The 16,150-nt window shown below is 47.6% G+C and overlaps 1 protein-coding gene across 2 annotated transcripts in view; it reads right to left on the reverse strand.

Moving 5' to 3' along the window:
- Positions 1–7,700, reverse strand: part of MYO10 (myosin X) — a 211,424-nt gene extending 203,724 nt beyond the window's left edge. The window contains exon 1 of one of the 2 annotated variants that reach the window (XM_004761205.3): positions 7,165–7,700. In XM_004761205.3, the coding sequence (XP_004761262.1) occupies positions 7,165–7,185 (21 nt within the window). In that variant the 5' untranslated portion in view covers positions 7,186–7,700. The remainder of the gene's footprint in view (positions 1–7,164) is intronic. The other variant, XM_004761204.3, reaches the window with a different exon arrangement.
- Between the last annotated feature and the right edge of the window lie 8,450 nt (positions 7,701–16,150).

A 16,150-nucleotide genomic window follows, 5' to 3' on the forward strand; every position in this document is an offset into this window, starting at 1 on the left:
ACAGTGAAACCAAAGATAAGTGGTCGCTGCACACGTGAGCATGTGGGCTACGGATAAACTTCTTTTAAATTTAAACACAGAAAAAGTAGACCTCACAAACACAGGCTTTTGGAGATAAGACCACCTCTCTCCATAACTTATAGCACTGTCAACGGGTACTGCTCATATGTTACTAATGGACCAGAAAAAAGAAAAGAGACATTTAAAACAATTATGGAATCATTTTCAGACCTTATGTTGGGTAACAGGTCAAGTAAAAAAACTAATATTTTACTGTAACATCCTCAAAATCTTTTATCTTCCCCTCTAAATGTCCAACAAGTGGTAAAGATAAGCCAACCCCAAAGTGCAAAAATTGAACCTCGCTTACCTTTTCTTTGCTAATAACTCATTAAAAAAAACAAATTCTGCATGTAAAATGTTTTTATACTGAGACGACTTTTTTGAAAATAATTTTGATTTTATTTATTTATTTAACAGAGAGAGAGAGATCACAAGTAGGCAGAGAGGCAGGCAGAGAGAGAGGGGGAAGCAGGCTCCCCACTGAGCGGAGAGCCTGATGCGGCCCTATACTGAGACGATTTTTTAAAAATATATATTTTTTAAAATCGTATTTATTTATTTAATCGACAGAGACCGGAGAAAGGGAACACAAGCAAATAGGAGTAGGGCGGGGCGGGGAGGGGGGGTAAGCAGGCTCCCCACGGAGCAGAGAGTCTGATGCGGGGCTGGATCCTAGGACCTAAGGATCATGACCTGAGCCAAAGGCAGATGTTTAATGACTGAGCCACCTAGGCACCCCACACTTGGATGACTTTAAGAACAGATACTGAAGCTTGGGTGAAGGTAGAGTTATTAAATTTACAACACCCAGGTGTCCCCCACTTGCTCAGGCTGAATTTCAACAGAGAGACCTAACACCTCCCTCCCAACCCCACTTCTACCCCTCCCCCCCATAACTGGCAGAGTCAGGTGATAGATAGGATGTCACATGACAAGAGACGCTAGATTTAAACTGGGGACTCAAGTTTCATACTCCAGACCTGATGGACACATTTTCTGAAACGCTCTCGGCCAGGCAGCAAGATGTTTTCATCAAGGATGCTGTTTGAGAAACGTTGAGCTCTGCGGTGGGTGATCACATCCCAAGCACCAAGCTGCTAGCAAGTAAAACAAAACCAATCAGGAGAAACCCTGAGAGGACACGAGAATCTTGAACTGAGCACGAACATTCCATCAGAAAACCTCAAAGAGAAACCCTACGATAAGAGAGAGCCAAAACTGGGGAGAGTTCTAACGAAACTCAAAAAGTTAGTCTTCTGAGTCTCTTCTTACACAAACCTTCCTACCATCGCCATGAGGTTGGGCTGGCAGCTTTTGCAACCACACTGCACAAGGAAACAGCAGGTGGGTCTTTCTAAAGTAAAAAGCAAACCAGATAAAAATGAATGGCAGGATGAACATTTTCCCACCAGGTTTCAAAGCTTCCGGAGGGTGTGTGTTTCCCCAAGCTCTCAGGCAGTTTAACTCAAAGATCATTTACGAACTACCTACTGTATACAGCACTTCACAGAGCCCAGAAGCAATGATAAAAGCACAAGGCAAATGACATCAACAGGACAGACAAGAATGGCAGTGAGGAGTTCAGAGAATCTGGGGACACAAATGTGCGCTCAAATCCTGATGATCACTTTCTCATTGTGGGGCACTGGGCTACTTACTTAACAACCCCTCCTTGTCTCACTTTCTTTGTTCGTGGGGACTTAATCCAAGAGCTGTCAAATGCATCCAAGGAGCTACTAAGTATCAAGTATTCAGGTGCCTGGTACATGGAGCTCTCTGTAAACTTTAGTGATAATGATTATTGACCTCGAAGAATTATAAAATGCTCTACAATCAAGGAAAAACATTAAAAGCATCGCCCCTCCCACCATAAAAAGTAAATAAAGGCTATAGAAAGAGAAGATCCCTTCCTTAAGGACCTCTTTGTGCAAATGAGGTGAGAAAACTTATAAATGGGATAGTCAACCTCTTGAGGCTCTGTTTATTCACTTGAGAAGGGGGAAAAGGAAGAAGATATGTAAAGCTCTGGCTAACCAGGGTAAATTCCTAACAAGACCAGGGCAGAAAGAGGAGGAGCCAAGTTTAGAGGGAAGAAAGAGAGGCAGGGGTCACCGTAAACTAGACCGGTCAGTCAGAGATGGTTTCAAGAAAGGAGCTAGCCAGGTAGGACATCCGATCAGCGGAGAGGACGGGTGCACAAAAGCATGGAGTAGGACCAGTAAGAGATCCTCGGGAACAGAACTCACATGGGAAAAAAGAATAAAGAGTTGCAAGATCAGAGGGCCTGGAAAATCGGACGACGGAATGTGAGCCTGATTTTATTAGCAATACGGACATGGTGCAGACAGAACTCTGGAAAGGGAAAATGTGCCAGAAGTATACAGGTTGAAAGGGAGAAAATAAATGCAATCTAGGAAAAGAAATAATACTGGGGAACAGCCCGAAGGCCAAGGTTTCTCTGCACCACTGAATACTGGAATTCCATTCCCCGTCAAGAGCCACTCACTCTTACTTAGTTACTATAACTAAGCTCCATGTGCCAAGTAAATCTCATCTCAAATTCTAATAATCATGCAAGGTTGATATGATTATACCTACATAAATAAAGCCCAGGAAGGTCAGAAAAGCCAAGATCCCGCGGGGGAGAGGGGTAGAGCCAGGTTTCCAAAAGCCACATCTTTTCTACTTTTAAGGATGAGACCCTTTTCACTCTAACTAGGGGCATTCAGGCACGGGGAAGTATTGTCAAGCTTAACATAGAGGTCACTGGTTGCTCATTCTTGAGTGTTCCCTGCAGAGGACATGAAAATGTTATGTAGTAGTTACTCTGAATGCAAAATTTTGAAACCCATTAATAAGGTATCCCTAACAGACAGAAGGGGATACAGAGTACACTTAATCACAATGAGCACGGAGATTGCTGAATTATACCATGCACCTGAAACTAATAACACCGTATGTTAATTATACTTCAATAAAAAATAAACTTAAAAAAGAAAAAATAAGGTACCCTATTTCCTACCAATTTTAACAGAAGAATACATTCAAGGCTCAGGTCCTTAGAGGGGACCCCACTCAAAGCCAGCAGCGCTGGAGAAGCAAACACTGCTCTCTCCTCCCTTCGCGCTGGTCTATGCCGCTAGTCTATGCCCGCTTTGAGAGGTGAGAACAGCAGGCCACATGATCTGGGGAGAGCAGCCCTTGCCTGCCAGGCCCCGGGGATCAGGGCTCCCTGCTGGCAACAAGTGTCCTGCATGCAGCTGCTCCTGGGGGCTCTGCTGTCCCCAAACCGGCAGGGGCCTAAAAATGAATATTTGACAATAGAAATTTGTAGAGACTGTGCAGAAAAGGCAAGGCACCGTAACTCCACTGTGAGAACAGAAGATACCAGCAAAGGGTCTGATTCTACTTCATAGCCGTCAAAGGGGTCACCTTCAGGAACTGGCGGAACAAGGAAGCCCTTGAGAGATGATGTGGGGGCGAGGGAAGGAGCGCCCCCAAATAAGGCTTCTTTCTTTTTTTAACCAAGACAATGAATAAGATATAAAACAAAACAAAAGAACTATGAAAAGGGGAGGAAAAATAGGCTCCAGAACTCCTTCCAGCTTAAAAAGATATTTGAACAGCTCCAGGTTAACCACCAAAAAACCAAGACACCTTGGCAAATTAAGTGGAAACAAGGCAGGGGATTGCACCTAACATCTGGAGGGCGAACCAGGTCGTAAGAAATAGGTGCGGCGGAAATGTCTTCAGGAGCAATTTAAATCTTAAGACGGTAATAACCTGCTTTCTATATTTGTATTTGGGTTCATACTCGTGTACGTTTTACATATTCTGAAAAATCAAAGCATTCATGTAAGTTCCATTAATAATCCTCAAAAGATCTTTTGTTTGAACAGCCAGTAGGCCACACCTATTCCTAAAATAGGAAACAGAAAAGTCAAGCTCATTTACGTGTTCAACTGGTGCTTCCTGGCCCCTCTAGGACCCTCCGCGCTGTACTTGGCCCCAGGGACATGGAAACAGGATCCACTTCAAAATAACAACAACATGTTTGCAAAACATTCTTGCCACTTGGTCGAGCCTTTCTGTTTGCTTTTAAGGAAAAAAAAAAATGCTGCTGGTTATAGACATACCTCAACTTCATTTCTGCCTACAGTAAATTTAACAACTTACTTCCAAAGGCTAAAAAACACGTATTCCCAGAAGCGTGCACACAATTTAAGTGAGAGGAGCCATAAAAATGTAAGGTCATGAAGGAAGAGCAACTCTGTTGGGGGTGATGTGGGGCACTCAGCTTCTTCAATCCCGGGGAACGTCTGGAAGTTAGTAGCCATCAGCGGATGGCACAAGCCTCCCACGCATCTTAGTGGTCAGCAGGAAAAGGCCTGATGCTATTTAAAGTAGGCAAGTGTGGGCAAGAAGTCTCTGCTTACAACACACACAGGAATTAATTCCACCAGGCAATGCTCCATGGGCTAGCTCAGGGGTTCTCAACTGGGAGTGATTTTGCCACCCATGGCTCATTTGGCAACGTCCCCAGACATTCTGGTTGTCACAGCTTGGGGGCGCTACTTGCACCTGGTGGGCAGAGGCTGGGGATAGCAAAGGACAGCCTCCCAACAACAAAGAATTAAGTGACCCCAAATGTCAATGGCACCCAGTTTGAGAAACTCTGGCCCAGCCCTAAACAGCAGCTGCTAGTCCCAAGAAGTCCCCATTCTGTTATTATCTGGCCATACACACATAAAGATAAGACATGCAACATCTTGTTTATTTTATTTTTTTCAATTGCCAGTGTTAGCTTCAAGCTGTTGTCCAACAAGCAGCAAGTCATTATGCCTAAATCACAATGACAAAAAAGTTAGCAAAGATGCCAGTTACCAGGACACTACTGCTGAGTCTCTACAGTTTGGCGGTCCTTGGAAGCATATCACTGCCACACTTACTGTCTCTATTCTAACAGGACATCCCATGATTTTCTTACTGGATAGTTTATCCAAATTTAACAAAAGGATGGTCTGTTACAAGACACTAACAGAGAGAGACAGGACCTAGGTTAAGAGTTTGTCTCCAATTAACACAGCACAATGTTGCCCCTCCGGCCTTGATGGTCTCCCACTCAAAAGTGATTAAAATCAGGGGCAGAACTTTGAAGGTTAATTAGAAATACTCCAATACAAATACAACACAAGATTAAAAGCATAACTTTAAATAAATGCAAATTTATTTCAAGTCACCAACAACAGAGAAAAAAAGCTCTGGATTCTGCAATAAGCTCCCCAGGTTAGACAAATGACTTAAAGTCTTTAGATTAAGATTCATCATCCAGGAAATGAAGGGGGTGTAAATGATGGCCAAAGGCCAACTTCAATATTATATACGAATCGCTAAAATAATATACAACAACCAGGTCTCCTTACATTGAACAAAATATGGTATAAGGAAAAAGTATGTCAAGGAAAGGAGGTGAGGGCAGGTTACAGCAGACGCAGGTCATCCTGCAGTTCCCCCCACTTGCACTAGGGGACAGAGTTCTCCCCAAGGGGAGGCCACAACCCCCCCTCCCTCCAAGGTCCACAGACAGGCTTCAAGGGGAGTGAAACCCCAACAAACCGAACACAAATCCTGTATCTCAAGAGCTTTCCCAAGGGAACCATAAGACAAAAAGAAAACCAAAAAAAGTTATGAATTAGTGTCGTGGAGGCAGAGCCTAGGTTTTCTTACAGATGAAAGCAGTTAAACGCAGCCCATTGGACCCTCATAGTTGGTTAACCTACAACTCCTGAAAAAGTTCTGGTGCTTTCTTCCAGTCATGAAAACAAAAGTCTATAGGTTTAAAAAAAAAAAAAAACTTATAGTCTTAACCATAGATTTCTTTAAAAGTAAAAATATGAATTAATGGATGACTCATTCCTTTCCACCCTTCCTCTCACAGCAAATGTGGGGATTACATAGGAAATACAACTGAAAAAAGTGGACATTACTATGACCAAGAATATATCACTTTGGCCATTAAAAACAGTTGTCTGAGAATACAGTAAGTAAGCATCCAGTAGGCTGAATGACTTGAAATACTATATCCAGTTAAGTCTGATAAAGCAAGTTGACCATCAGAGGCAAACCCTAACCAATGTCATTTGCTGAAAGATTCCAAACGGTCCTGGATTCACAAAACATCCCCTGGCTCTCAATGAAAGTCCCATCCGGCTCCCTTAAGTCAACTAAGTTTACTCTGAGCCACTTCAAACCTCAAACTTAAACAGAATCTGTTAAATAAACACAACCAAGAAAGGAGAAGACGCCAAGAAACCACTGTAACTCTCGATCCCAGGGAAGAGGGGGAAAAAGGTTCTCGAGTCAAGGGTTTTCACGTAACCGTGGTGTCCCCTCCCTCAATGACCCTGTACGGGGCATCAGTTTAATCTTTAAAAATAATCATGGTTTGCCCTAAATGACTTTCTTTAAATTCGAATTCAAAATCCGGCCAAGCCCGTCAGCACAAGTACATGATGTTTTTGGTCTCCCCCTCTGGAATGATCTCAAACTCCGAACGGGTACATCTCGCTGAGAGCTGCAACCCGGACTCCAAAGGTCCCGCAGGCAGAGAACACAGCGAATGATTAAACCCCCGCCTGCCTTCTCGCACTTCTGAGCCGTCTGCTCTGGAAGGGTTTGCGCCCCTCTCACAGGAAGCCGGCACGTTGTGCAAAGGAAATTCCAGACCAGAACTTTCTTGGAGAAAGGCACGTCCCGGTTGAACTTGTTACTGGGCTTCCCGCACCCAGGCAGTCGGGCCCCGGCGCCCGGCGCCTCACCTCGCCCGCGGCGCCGCGGGGACACCCGCGAGCCAGCCACCCACGCGGAAGGAGGCTCACCTTCGCTACGGCCCGGAGCGCGGGACCAAACAAAACCTGCCCCGGCTTACTCATCCCCACACTCCCGGGTCGGGGCGGGGGGGTGATTTCAGGCGACTCCCGCAAAGTTTCGCCCTCCCGGGCTTTGGGCAGGGCCCCCGGCGAGCGCGCGGCGCGGTGGGCAGATCCCTCCCGGCGCGCCGGGGCCAGGTCCCGGCAGGGTGGCCGGCGCGAGCGCACTCACCTCGGGGAAGAAGTTGTCCATTGTTCCAGGGCGCTCCCCGACTTGCCCGAGTCCCGCGTCCGGCTCGCGGAAGTCAGCCCAGCAGACGGTCCGGGGAAACCATGCGTGTCACGGCGCGACTCCCAGGAACCCGAGCCCGCGGGGCTCCCCCGCTGCCATGGCCTTACCCCCTTCTCGTCTTTCGCACCTTTTGTTTGCCCAAACCCAAGTCTCTAACTCATCCGTCCCAACTGCAGCCTTTGTCTCCCTGCCTCCAAGTTCCTTACTTCTGGGCGCAGCGCTCGCGAGCGGAGAACAGCTGGTGACACATTCTTCCCCCGGGCTGGGGGAGGGCGGCGGGGGTCTCGGGAGCGCGCCCCCTCCCTCTGCGCTCCTGCCGGAGGCGCTCGCCGCGACAGGGGGACAGCGGCCACAAAGCGAGTCCGGAGTGGCTCTCCCCGCGCGAGCGCCGCCGCGGTGAGGCTTCGGGCGCCTGGGCTCTGCGGGCTCACCGCGGCTCCGAGACTCGCAGACAGGAGCGCTCGCCCCGCCCACGCGCCCCGTCCCGCCCCGCCCCGCCAGGAGCTGAGCCCCGCCCACTCAGCCGGCCCTCCCATCCCGGCCGCCTCGCCCCTCCCCTCCAGGAGCCCAGCCCAAAGCCAACCCCGCCCCGCGCTTCCGCAGGGCCGGCCCCGCCCACTCCGCCTGGGGCGAGCGCGGCGGGAGCTGCGGGAGGCGAAGGCGAGGCTGGGGCTGCACCTCCTCCGGTCCCCGCCTGCCCGCCCAGGAGTGGGCGGGGGAGTAAACTCTACCCTCTGGTGATTGAGACCAAGTAGTCACCGGGGAGGAGGGGTTGGGGGATTCTTTTGTGCCTTTGATCTTCAGCGGCCCCTGGAACCGGCTCAACACGGATCTCATTAACGCAGATCGGCAGATGAGCGACCCCGGGGAAGGAAGCGCGGTCGGCCGAGCTGCCCCGGCTGTGGGGCCAGATCAAAGCGGGGAGCCGAGGCTCCTCAGAATTTCTGGAAGCTGCCTTCCCGTGTTGAGTTTCTCTCTGGCCGTCAGGTTAAAGGACGTTTTCCTAGCGGCGGGAGAATGCCGTTTTGTAACCTGGAAGAGGACAGGGCCAATTGCGCCGTAAAAAATGTGACCCTTTTCCTAGATCTAAAGGAAGCAGGCAAAGGCGAGTGGGATGGGTGAACGATCAGCCCCACCTGATACTCTTTCCTCTAGGGCAGGTCCTCACACTTGAGCGTGCCCAGGAATCACCTGGGAATCTTGTTAAAATGCAGACTGGAATTCAGTGGGGACATTTCCAACGAACTTCGAGGTGCCCTCAAAGGGTGGCACGTGGCCCTGTGCTGGCCTGCAAACTGGAGCCTGTCTGTAACAGGTAGAAAACCTGCAAGCAAAGGTCCAGGAACTTTCATAGGTTTAAGAAAATGCCACAACCACCAAGCGAATGATCGGTGGACTCTTTGAACCGGGGATAAACCAGTTTTGGTGTTGTCAGACTCATAGTGAGTCATACCCTGCACAGCAGGGTTCTACTATTGGTATCCTGCAAATTGGAAACAAAAACGACTGGTTCTTCACCACAAGTGGTGTGAGAAGCTCTCTCCGGGGGAATCGCCTACTGTTACTCATCCTTAAAGCTTAAATCAGAAAGTCACGTCTTCCAGGGGAAGCCTTCCCCAAAACGCCAGGCCACTCATCCAGCCTCCAGCCCTACCTAACCACCTGGTGTGCCTTATTCCTAACACTGTTGAGGAAACTGTATGTTTTAAGGGTCTTTTTATTGGTGTCCTGTCTCTCTTTGGTTGGGAGACTAGAAGCTCCTCAACAGGGGGAAACTGAGCTTTAAAATGTGTATCCCCCACCTGCCTTGCAGAATGAGTGGATGAAGCATCCTTTTTTAATCCTTCTGGGAAAAATCCAAGTGTGTTTAAAACCTGAACCTCAGAGCAGTGCTCCGGCATAAATGTCCTGAGACCCACCCCCCTTGCCTTTGGAAAGAGTCAAAGTATAAATTCATGTTCCTGTGCCCTGGTTCACAGGTGGATATACTGAAGCCTTTAAAGCTTGTGTCCCCGGTGGCAAAGAAAACGAAGATGGAGGCAGGACCCAGGCACCAGCCAAAGTGCTTAGTCAAATGAGGGAAGCTGCCACCTGTGCTCAGAGGTGGGGGGGGTACAAAACAATTACAGTCATTATGGTGTTAATCTGTACAGAACATCTCTCAGGATAAATTACCAGGCCGCTTGTTCAGGCGAGGAGGGTGCAGGTGTGGCTTGGTTCCCAGCAACCACCCAGTCAGTAATGTACTGTATGTCCTTGGCCGTGTCATTTCAAAGTCACTTTCCTATACTGGCTCATCAGTCGTCACGAATGGACTACACTAATACAACATGTGAATATTAGAGGCGACTGGAGAGAGGGGGATCCTTCTGTAATCCTAAAACTGCTCAAAAACAAAGTCCATGAATTTTTTAAAGTCACTTCCCTGTTGATTAAGAAGATTTAGGTAATAATTACCCCCCACCTTGACTCATGTAAAGAATTGTGAGCCAAGTCCAATACATAAAAGTTGAATTTTACTGAATTATATTTCTTGAAAAAGTTTACACCACCTTATCAAAATCTCCTGAAACAGATGTTTAAAAAAAGAAAAACGCAAAAAAATACAACTCAGTCTTGGTGGGGGGTGGGGGGGTGGGCTGCCTAAATACATTGACATTTTCGTAAGCACCCAACTAGGCAATTCTGAGTTTGAGAATCACTGCTTTCCATTGTCAGAATTCATCAGATTTTCTGTATAAACACACATTCTCCAAAAGGTGTAAAGATGAACTGTAGCAGTAAGACTGTGCTGAACAACCAAGTGCCTGTTATTTTAAGCGATCCAGATAGGACTAACTTTATAGTTAGTCTAGATTTATCTATCTATAGATAGATCTAACTCAAGTCTTTGTGGTGGAATCCTTTGTTTCAAAGGATGATCTTCAGTTTACAAGGGCTTAGACAAAGTTGAACAGAGAAGGGAAGTATTTTAAATCAATAGATTTCTAAGAATATCTAATAATATCTAACCCCTTACCATGTTTAAAAAGTTATGTGCTTCCTTTCAAGAAGCTGCCTTACCCATTGGGCAAAGCCCTTTGGGCTAAAATGGGTAAACTCCACCCCCTAAGAATCGACAGGCAGAGGCTCAAGGGAATGTTAAAGCCAGAATGGGCACATTTCTCAGAAGCCAAGTTCCCTTCTCAATTATCCTTATTTCTCAAAGACCCCATGCTAACTTTTCGTCTTCAAAATGAAACACCAAACAAACAAACAAACAGACAGACAAACAAAAACCCACCTCAGGTTACGTTCTCTTATTTAGCTGCCAAAATCAGCCCACGATAAACCACTCCAATACAGATGGGAACAGGTCTCCGCTCTAAGGAAGAATTATGTAGGTATCTGCGCGAGTGAGGTAATACAATCTTCCTCTGTTTTTATTTTCCACTATGTGTGTGTTTGTTTTTAGTTGAAGTGTGTTGTCTTAAGCTCCTTTGTGATTTCCAGTGGAGTCCTTTTTAGTTGTTCTGTTGCTGATATCACTTCCTAATCTGGTTGTGTCTTCATGTGTAGAATCTTTTCCATCACTTCTGTTTTTATAAAAAACTCACCTCTAATTGCTCCAGTCAGAGTAATGGTTTAATTACTAGGTATGGAAAGGGAAAGTTCAGGAAGGTTCTTTCACACAAATTAGAAGTTGAGAACTGACACAACTCTAAAATCCTGTTTTTCGTGCTTCACTAACCAGGGTTGGTCCTTTCGGTTGACTTGTGGTCTTGGGTGTTTAAAAATTCAAATGTGTTCCTTTTTGAACAAAAAAAAGAAGGGCATTTTTAAAATTCTCTTTAAACTTTTAGACAAGAGTCTTGTTGGCTTGTTTACCTCTGATAACTTGCAATTCAAAAATCCTGAAGGCAATTTTTTTTCTCATATGAAATGGAAAATGTGCAAGATTTCTATAGAAAGAATAAAATCTGCAGTGAAGATATGTGAAATGTTTTCCAATCTGATAGAATTGAACAAGTACAGAAGAATAAACAGAAATAAAGCACAAGGGATAAGACACTCAAAAAACTAAGCTGCTGGCAGTCATATTTTTCCTAAACCCCACGAACAAGGGCTAAAGCTATAATTTACCTCCTCAGAAGCGGGACAGTCCACAGACAGCCTATTCTAACTAGATTCCATCTCTTCAAACTAGAGCAGGAACATTTTCTAAATTGATGTCCCACGCATACAGGCAGAGTGGTTTTCCTAAAATCCATCCACTTCCATTTAAAGCGCTTGGTCCTGGTTCTGTTGAATGGGATAAATGTAACCAAATCCTCAAAACCCTCCGGGATGATACAGAGTCTGCTCATGGAGAGACTGTGTGCCGGCGCCCTTTCTCCCTTGATCTCTTGGTATCTTCCTGCTCCCTCTCTTTCCTTGCTCCAGAGGGACCTGGAGGCTGACTTTGACTTTGCAGAGCTGCTCCTGTCTCCCGCTCTGTTAATCACGTGTTTACCACTTCCAAACCTCGTGCCCTCACGAACTGCCCCTTCCTGCAGTTTTCCCCGTTCCTGTGGATGGAGCCAGTAAATGGGACTGTGTCTATCCTCCTTGAAAACGGGCCATCTTCAGACCCCTGCCTTGTCCCCTTCTCTGCTTAGGCTCCAAGCCATCAGCGCCGCAGCCCCTTATGATCAGCTATATGTGCCCGCAACTCCACGCTCTCGAAGATCACCGTGACCTTGACATAATCAAATTCGACAGCTTGTTCTCAAACGTCACCCACCCCGGACACAGCCCCTCCTCTGGAATTCTTCCACTTCTCGGCTTGGGGGCCAGCTTCCGGAGTGTGCGGTCTGTAGAGTGAGGCGCCCAGGACCCTCGGCTCAGAAGGGGGCCCCAGGCTTGATTTAATTCTCTGCTGTGTTGTCTTAAAATCCTTAATGACTTTTGTTTTTCTCTTTTTCCGGGGGCCCTGAAAATTCCACCCCGCTAAGCCGGTCCCACCTAGCTTTGATAAGACTGTCTTTGTCCAATTTCCCCCAACTCACTGGCCTCTTTCTCTGCCCCTTGGACAGGCTCCTTTTCTCCATCACTGCCCCCCCATCCCGAAATATGGTCCATCCTAGGCGCGTGTCCCTTCCTCCTGCTTACGTTGTCACCCTGCGCCCATCGTCGGTGACAGTCTCTTCAGAAATGCGTCCGTGGCTCAGGCTCTGAGAAGTCGCAGCCACGTATGTCCACACACCTGGCGCCTGCCTGCCAGCAGGTGCTTCTCCTCCTTCCTGCGCCCAAACCAAACCTTCCTCACTCTCCTCACGCCCTTCCTTCCCTCGACCTGCCTCTCTTTGCTCAGGGAATCCGGAATCCAGGGGCCTCCATGAGTAGGTCTCTGTCACTCAGAGGCGCCCCCCATCTTTCTGAGGACAATCTCGGTCGGCTGAGGGTGAGAGTTCACGTTGTCAACCCCCCTCTCCCCTGCACAATCTTCAAGCTTCTTTGGCCCCACACAGGTGACTGCGGTTCGGCCAGGTGGATGCAGCCCTTCAGGGTCTCACCTGGGGAAGCAGGGAGGCGCGTCTATGTGAGCGACCCAGGGTGGGGGTGGGGGACAGCCGGGGCAGAGGGTCTGGGTGGTCAGGTTGGGGCATGGGGCGGCGATTGTCTGCCTGCTGGAGCAGCATCTTGCTTCTGAGGTGGGTCGGTGACCGACTCAGCAGACCCATTCCAGGCGGTGGGTCTGAGAATCGTTTCTGGAAATCTCAAGCCCACGCCTCCTGCCCTTCCAACGGTACAGCCAGCTCTGTAACACCCTTCAGTAATCTCCTGCTTGAATTCTCTCAAGTGGGTTTTGTTGTATGCAAGGTGCCAGTGCCTTCCGAGGGGTGTCACATCTGGGACAGTGGGGCCTTGTGTCGGGAGGTGCTTTTCTCCAGGTGGTCGAAGTCCTCCTTCGGGGCCTGCCACTGTCTGGGGCCGGCTGTGCCATCCGGAGAAACTCCGTGGCCTCGGATCAGTCCCATGGGGGGTTGGTCCTCATTTCTTCCCTTTGGGGCACTCTCTGACCCTCTGCCATGCACGTGGTGCCATCCAGACATCCAGGCATTTATCGGGCTCTCTCCGGGGCCCATGGCGGGACCTCAGTCCCAGGGAGGACGGCCACTTGGGTTCTCCTGCTGGCCCATGCGATGTGTTCTTCACAGGACTGTGAGGGATTGGCCTCCTGATTGAGATTAACGAGCTATTATTGAGTGACTTTCCTTCTCCTCACACAGGATGGCTGTACCCCTGGCTCCCAACAGGAGAGCTGGTGCGTGGACCCTAAGAAGACCCAGTGGGCATGCCCAGCAATAAACCAATACTGAAGGGCTCAGTATTCTAGATCTTCATGGGGGAATCACTCACTATACCTCACATGGGCTCATGAATCTTGTAATACAGATTATAATCAGATTATTTATATATGTACAGAGGGTTCATATACCTTATGGGTAGGCCTGAAGAATAGCACAAAAAGACAGCCTAAGGTTGGCATTCCGGTGAGAAACTTGGGGGGTATGATTCATGGGCTACATCAAGGCCAATCTGATGCACATTCTTTTTGGCAACGTGGCAAAGCTCTGTTTTTCCCACCTGAAACAGCCTGAAATGGCCCCTACTGCTCTTGCTTCTTAAATGAGTGAAGAATATGTTTGGAATGTTTTTTTCCCTAAGGTTTCTCGTAAAGGCAAGTATTAGAAAACAAATCAGATAAGCACCGAGCATGGTTTGTGTAAGAATGTCTAGGACAGAGTTGTTTACGGCAGTTGGCGACCTGGACACCCGATGGTGCCCAGCCACAGGCAAGACTGGTGGAGTGAATTATGGCAAGTGCCCAGAGCAGCTCACTCTGGGTTAGCTGCCTGCTTCTGGATCACGAGCTATCTAGACCCACGTGACTTCAGCCTCCTCACGAGGCTGGGCCTTGACTTTGGCGGGCCTGGGCTTGCTTTCCAGGGCAGTCAACAGCGCTCTCTCTGGTGGCAGCTGGCGGCCGGGCACTGGGGGGCAGCTGGTGGTTGAACAGCTGGGCGGCTTTCTGCACATGGTGGTTGTTCACACTGCGGCGGTCTCTGTATTCGGGAGGGGGAGGGAGGGCAGAATTCACAAGACCTTTGGACAACTTGCCCAAAAGTTAGATGGCATTGCTTTAGCCATGTTTAATTGGTCAAAACCCAACATAAGGTCAGTCCAGGTGGAAGAAGCAACATAGAATTTGTGACCATTTTGGGGGAAGGAGAGAGAGAGAGAGAGTGTGTGTGTATGTGTGTGTGTGTGTTAAAGTTATATAGCGCTAAATTGCACAATAGACTGAGCCTGGATGTCTCAGCCAGTTAAGCACCTGCCTTGGACTCAGGTCCTGATCCCAGGCTCCAGGGATGGAGCCCTGCCTCTGGCTCCCTGCTCAGCAGGGGGCCGGCTTCTCTCTCTCCTCCCTGCTCGTGCTTTCTCTCATATCTCTGGCTCTCTCAAGTAAATAAATAAAATCTTTAAAGAGAAAAAAAAAGTAAAGTGCACAATAGCATTTAATACATTCACAGTGTGCTTGGAAGCGTTGAACACAGTCACAATGTTGTGTGGCCATCTCCCTGGCCAGAATATTCTCATCACCCCCAAAGGAAATCTCATATCCATTAAGCAGTTCCTCCGATTCCTGTTTACCCCCAGCCACCAGCAACCACCAATTTGTCTATGGCTTTGCCTGTCTTGGGTATTTCCTATAAATGGCATCATACACAGCTTTTGTGACTGGCTTCTTTCATCAGCATGTTTTCAAGACGGTCCGCAGTAACACGACTATCGGGACTTCGTTCCTTTTCCTGACTGAATAATGTTTCATTGTGGGATGGACCTCCTCTTGTCAATCCCTTTGCTAGTGGATGGATGTCTTCATTGTTTCTACTTTCTCGCTGAGGTGAGTCGTGCTGCTGTGAGGACTCCCGTGTCTGTTTTCAATTCTTTGGGAGAATTCAATTCATCTAAGAGTGCGATTGCTGGGTCATATGGTAACCCCATGTTTAAGTTTCTTGAAGGACCACCAGACTGTACTGCTCTGGGGCATTTTTTTTTTTTTTTTTTTTTTAAAGATTTATTTATTTATTTATTTGACAGAGAGAAAGATCACAAGTAGGCAGAGAGGCAGGCAGAGAAAGAGGGGAGCAGGCTTCTGGGGCATTTTTAATCCACCACACTACCCATATGTATTGATGTGGAAATGTGAATAAGAAACACAAGGACACGTTTTATCTGCACGGTGCAACAGTTTAAAACAGACCATGGTTTAAGGCAGACAAGTTTACTTTTCTTTCATAAACAAAGTCCGGAGGGCTGCAATGTTCCATAAAGTCTTTAGGGACACGGACTCCTTCCAGCTCACTCTGCAGTGTCCACTGTGGGCTCTCAGGCTTGCAGTGAGAGAGCGTGAGCTTTCCACACAGCAGGAAGCAGAGAGGGACAGTGACTGGCAGAGGAAACACAGAGCCCGTCCGCTGCTTCTTAGGGCAGTTTCCCCGACATTTGCACAGCGCATCTGTATGTATTCTACTGCACAGAACTTAGTCGTCAGCTGCAGGAATACTGAGAAATATAATATTTATTCTGGGTTTTTCTTGACCCAGCTACAAACTTATTACTTAGAAGCAGGAAAGACTAGATACTAGGGAACAGCTGCCTGGCTCTTCACATCTGTTAAAATTAATGGTGTAGAGAGCTTTGCAAGAAAAAAAACAAATACACTTCACAGATATTATCCCTAGATAACAAGGACATGGGCAATTAAAAAATTATTCTTGGCCCCGTTCTATATTTTCTGACTTCTTGGTGACACCTCTAGGATCATAAATGTATCCTTATTTTCAAAAATAGAATACACATTTCCTCTGTAAGAGCAGAACTTTATTTACTCTTCTTT

This window comes from Mustela putorius, unplaced genomic scaffold, assembly GCF_011764305.1.
Source record: "Mustela putorius furo isolate JIRA1106 unplaced genomic scaffold, ASM1176430v1.1 tig00000589_pilon_pilon_pilon, whole genome shotgun sequence".
NCBI lineage: Eukaryota > Metazoa > Chordata > Mammalia > Carnivora > Mustelidae > Mustela > Mustela putorius.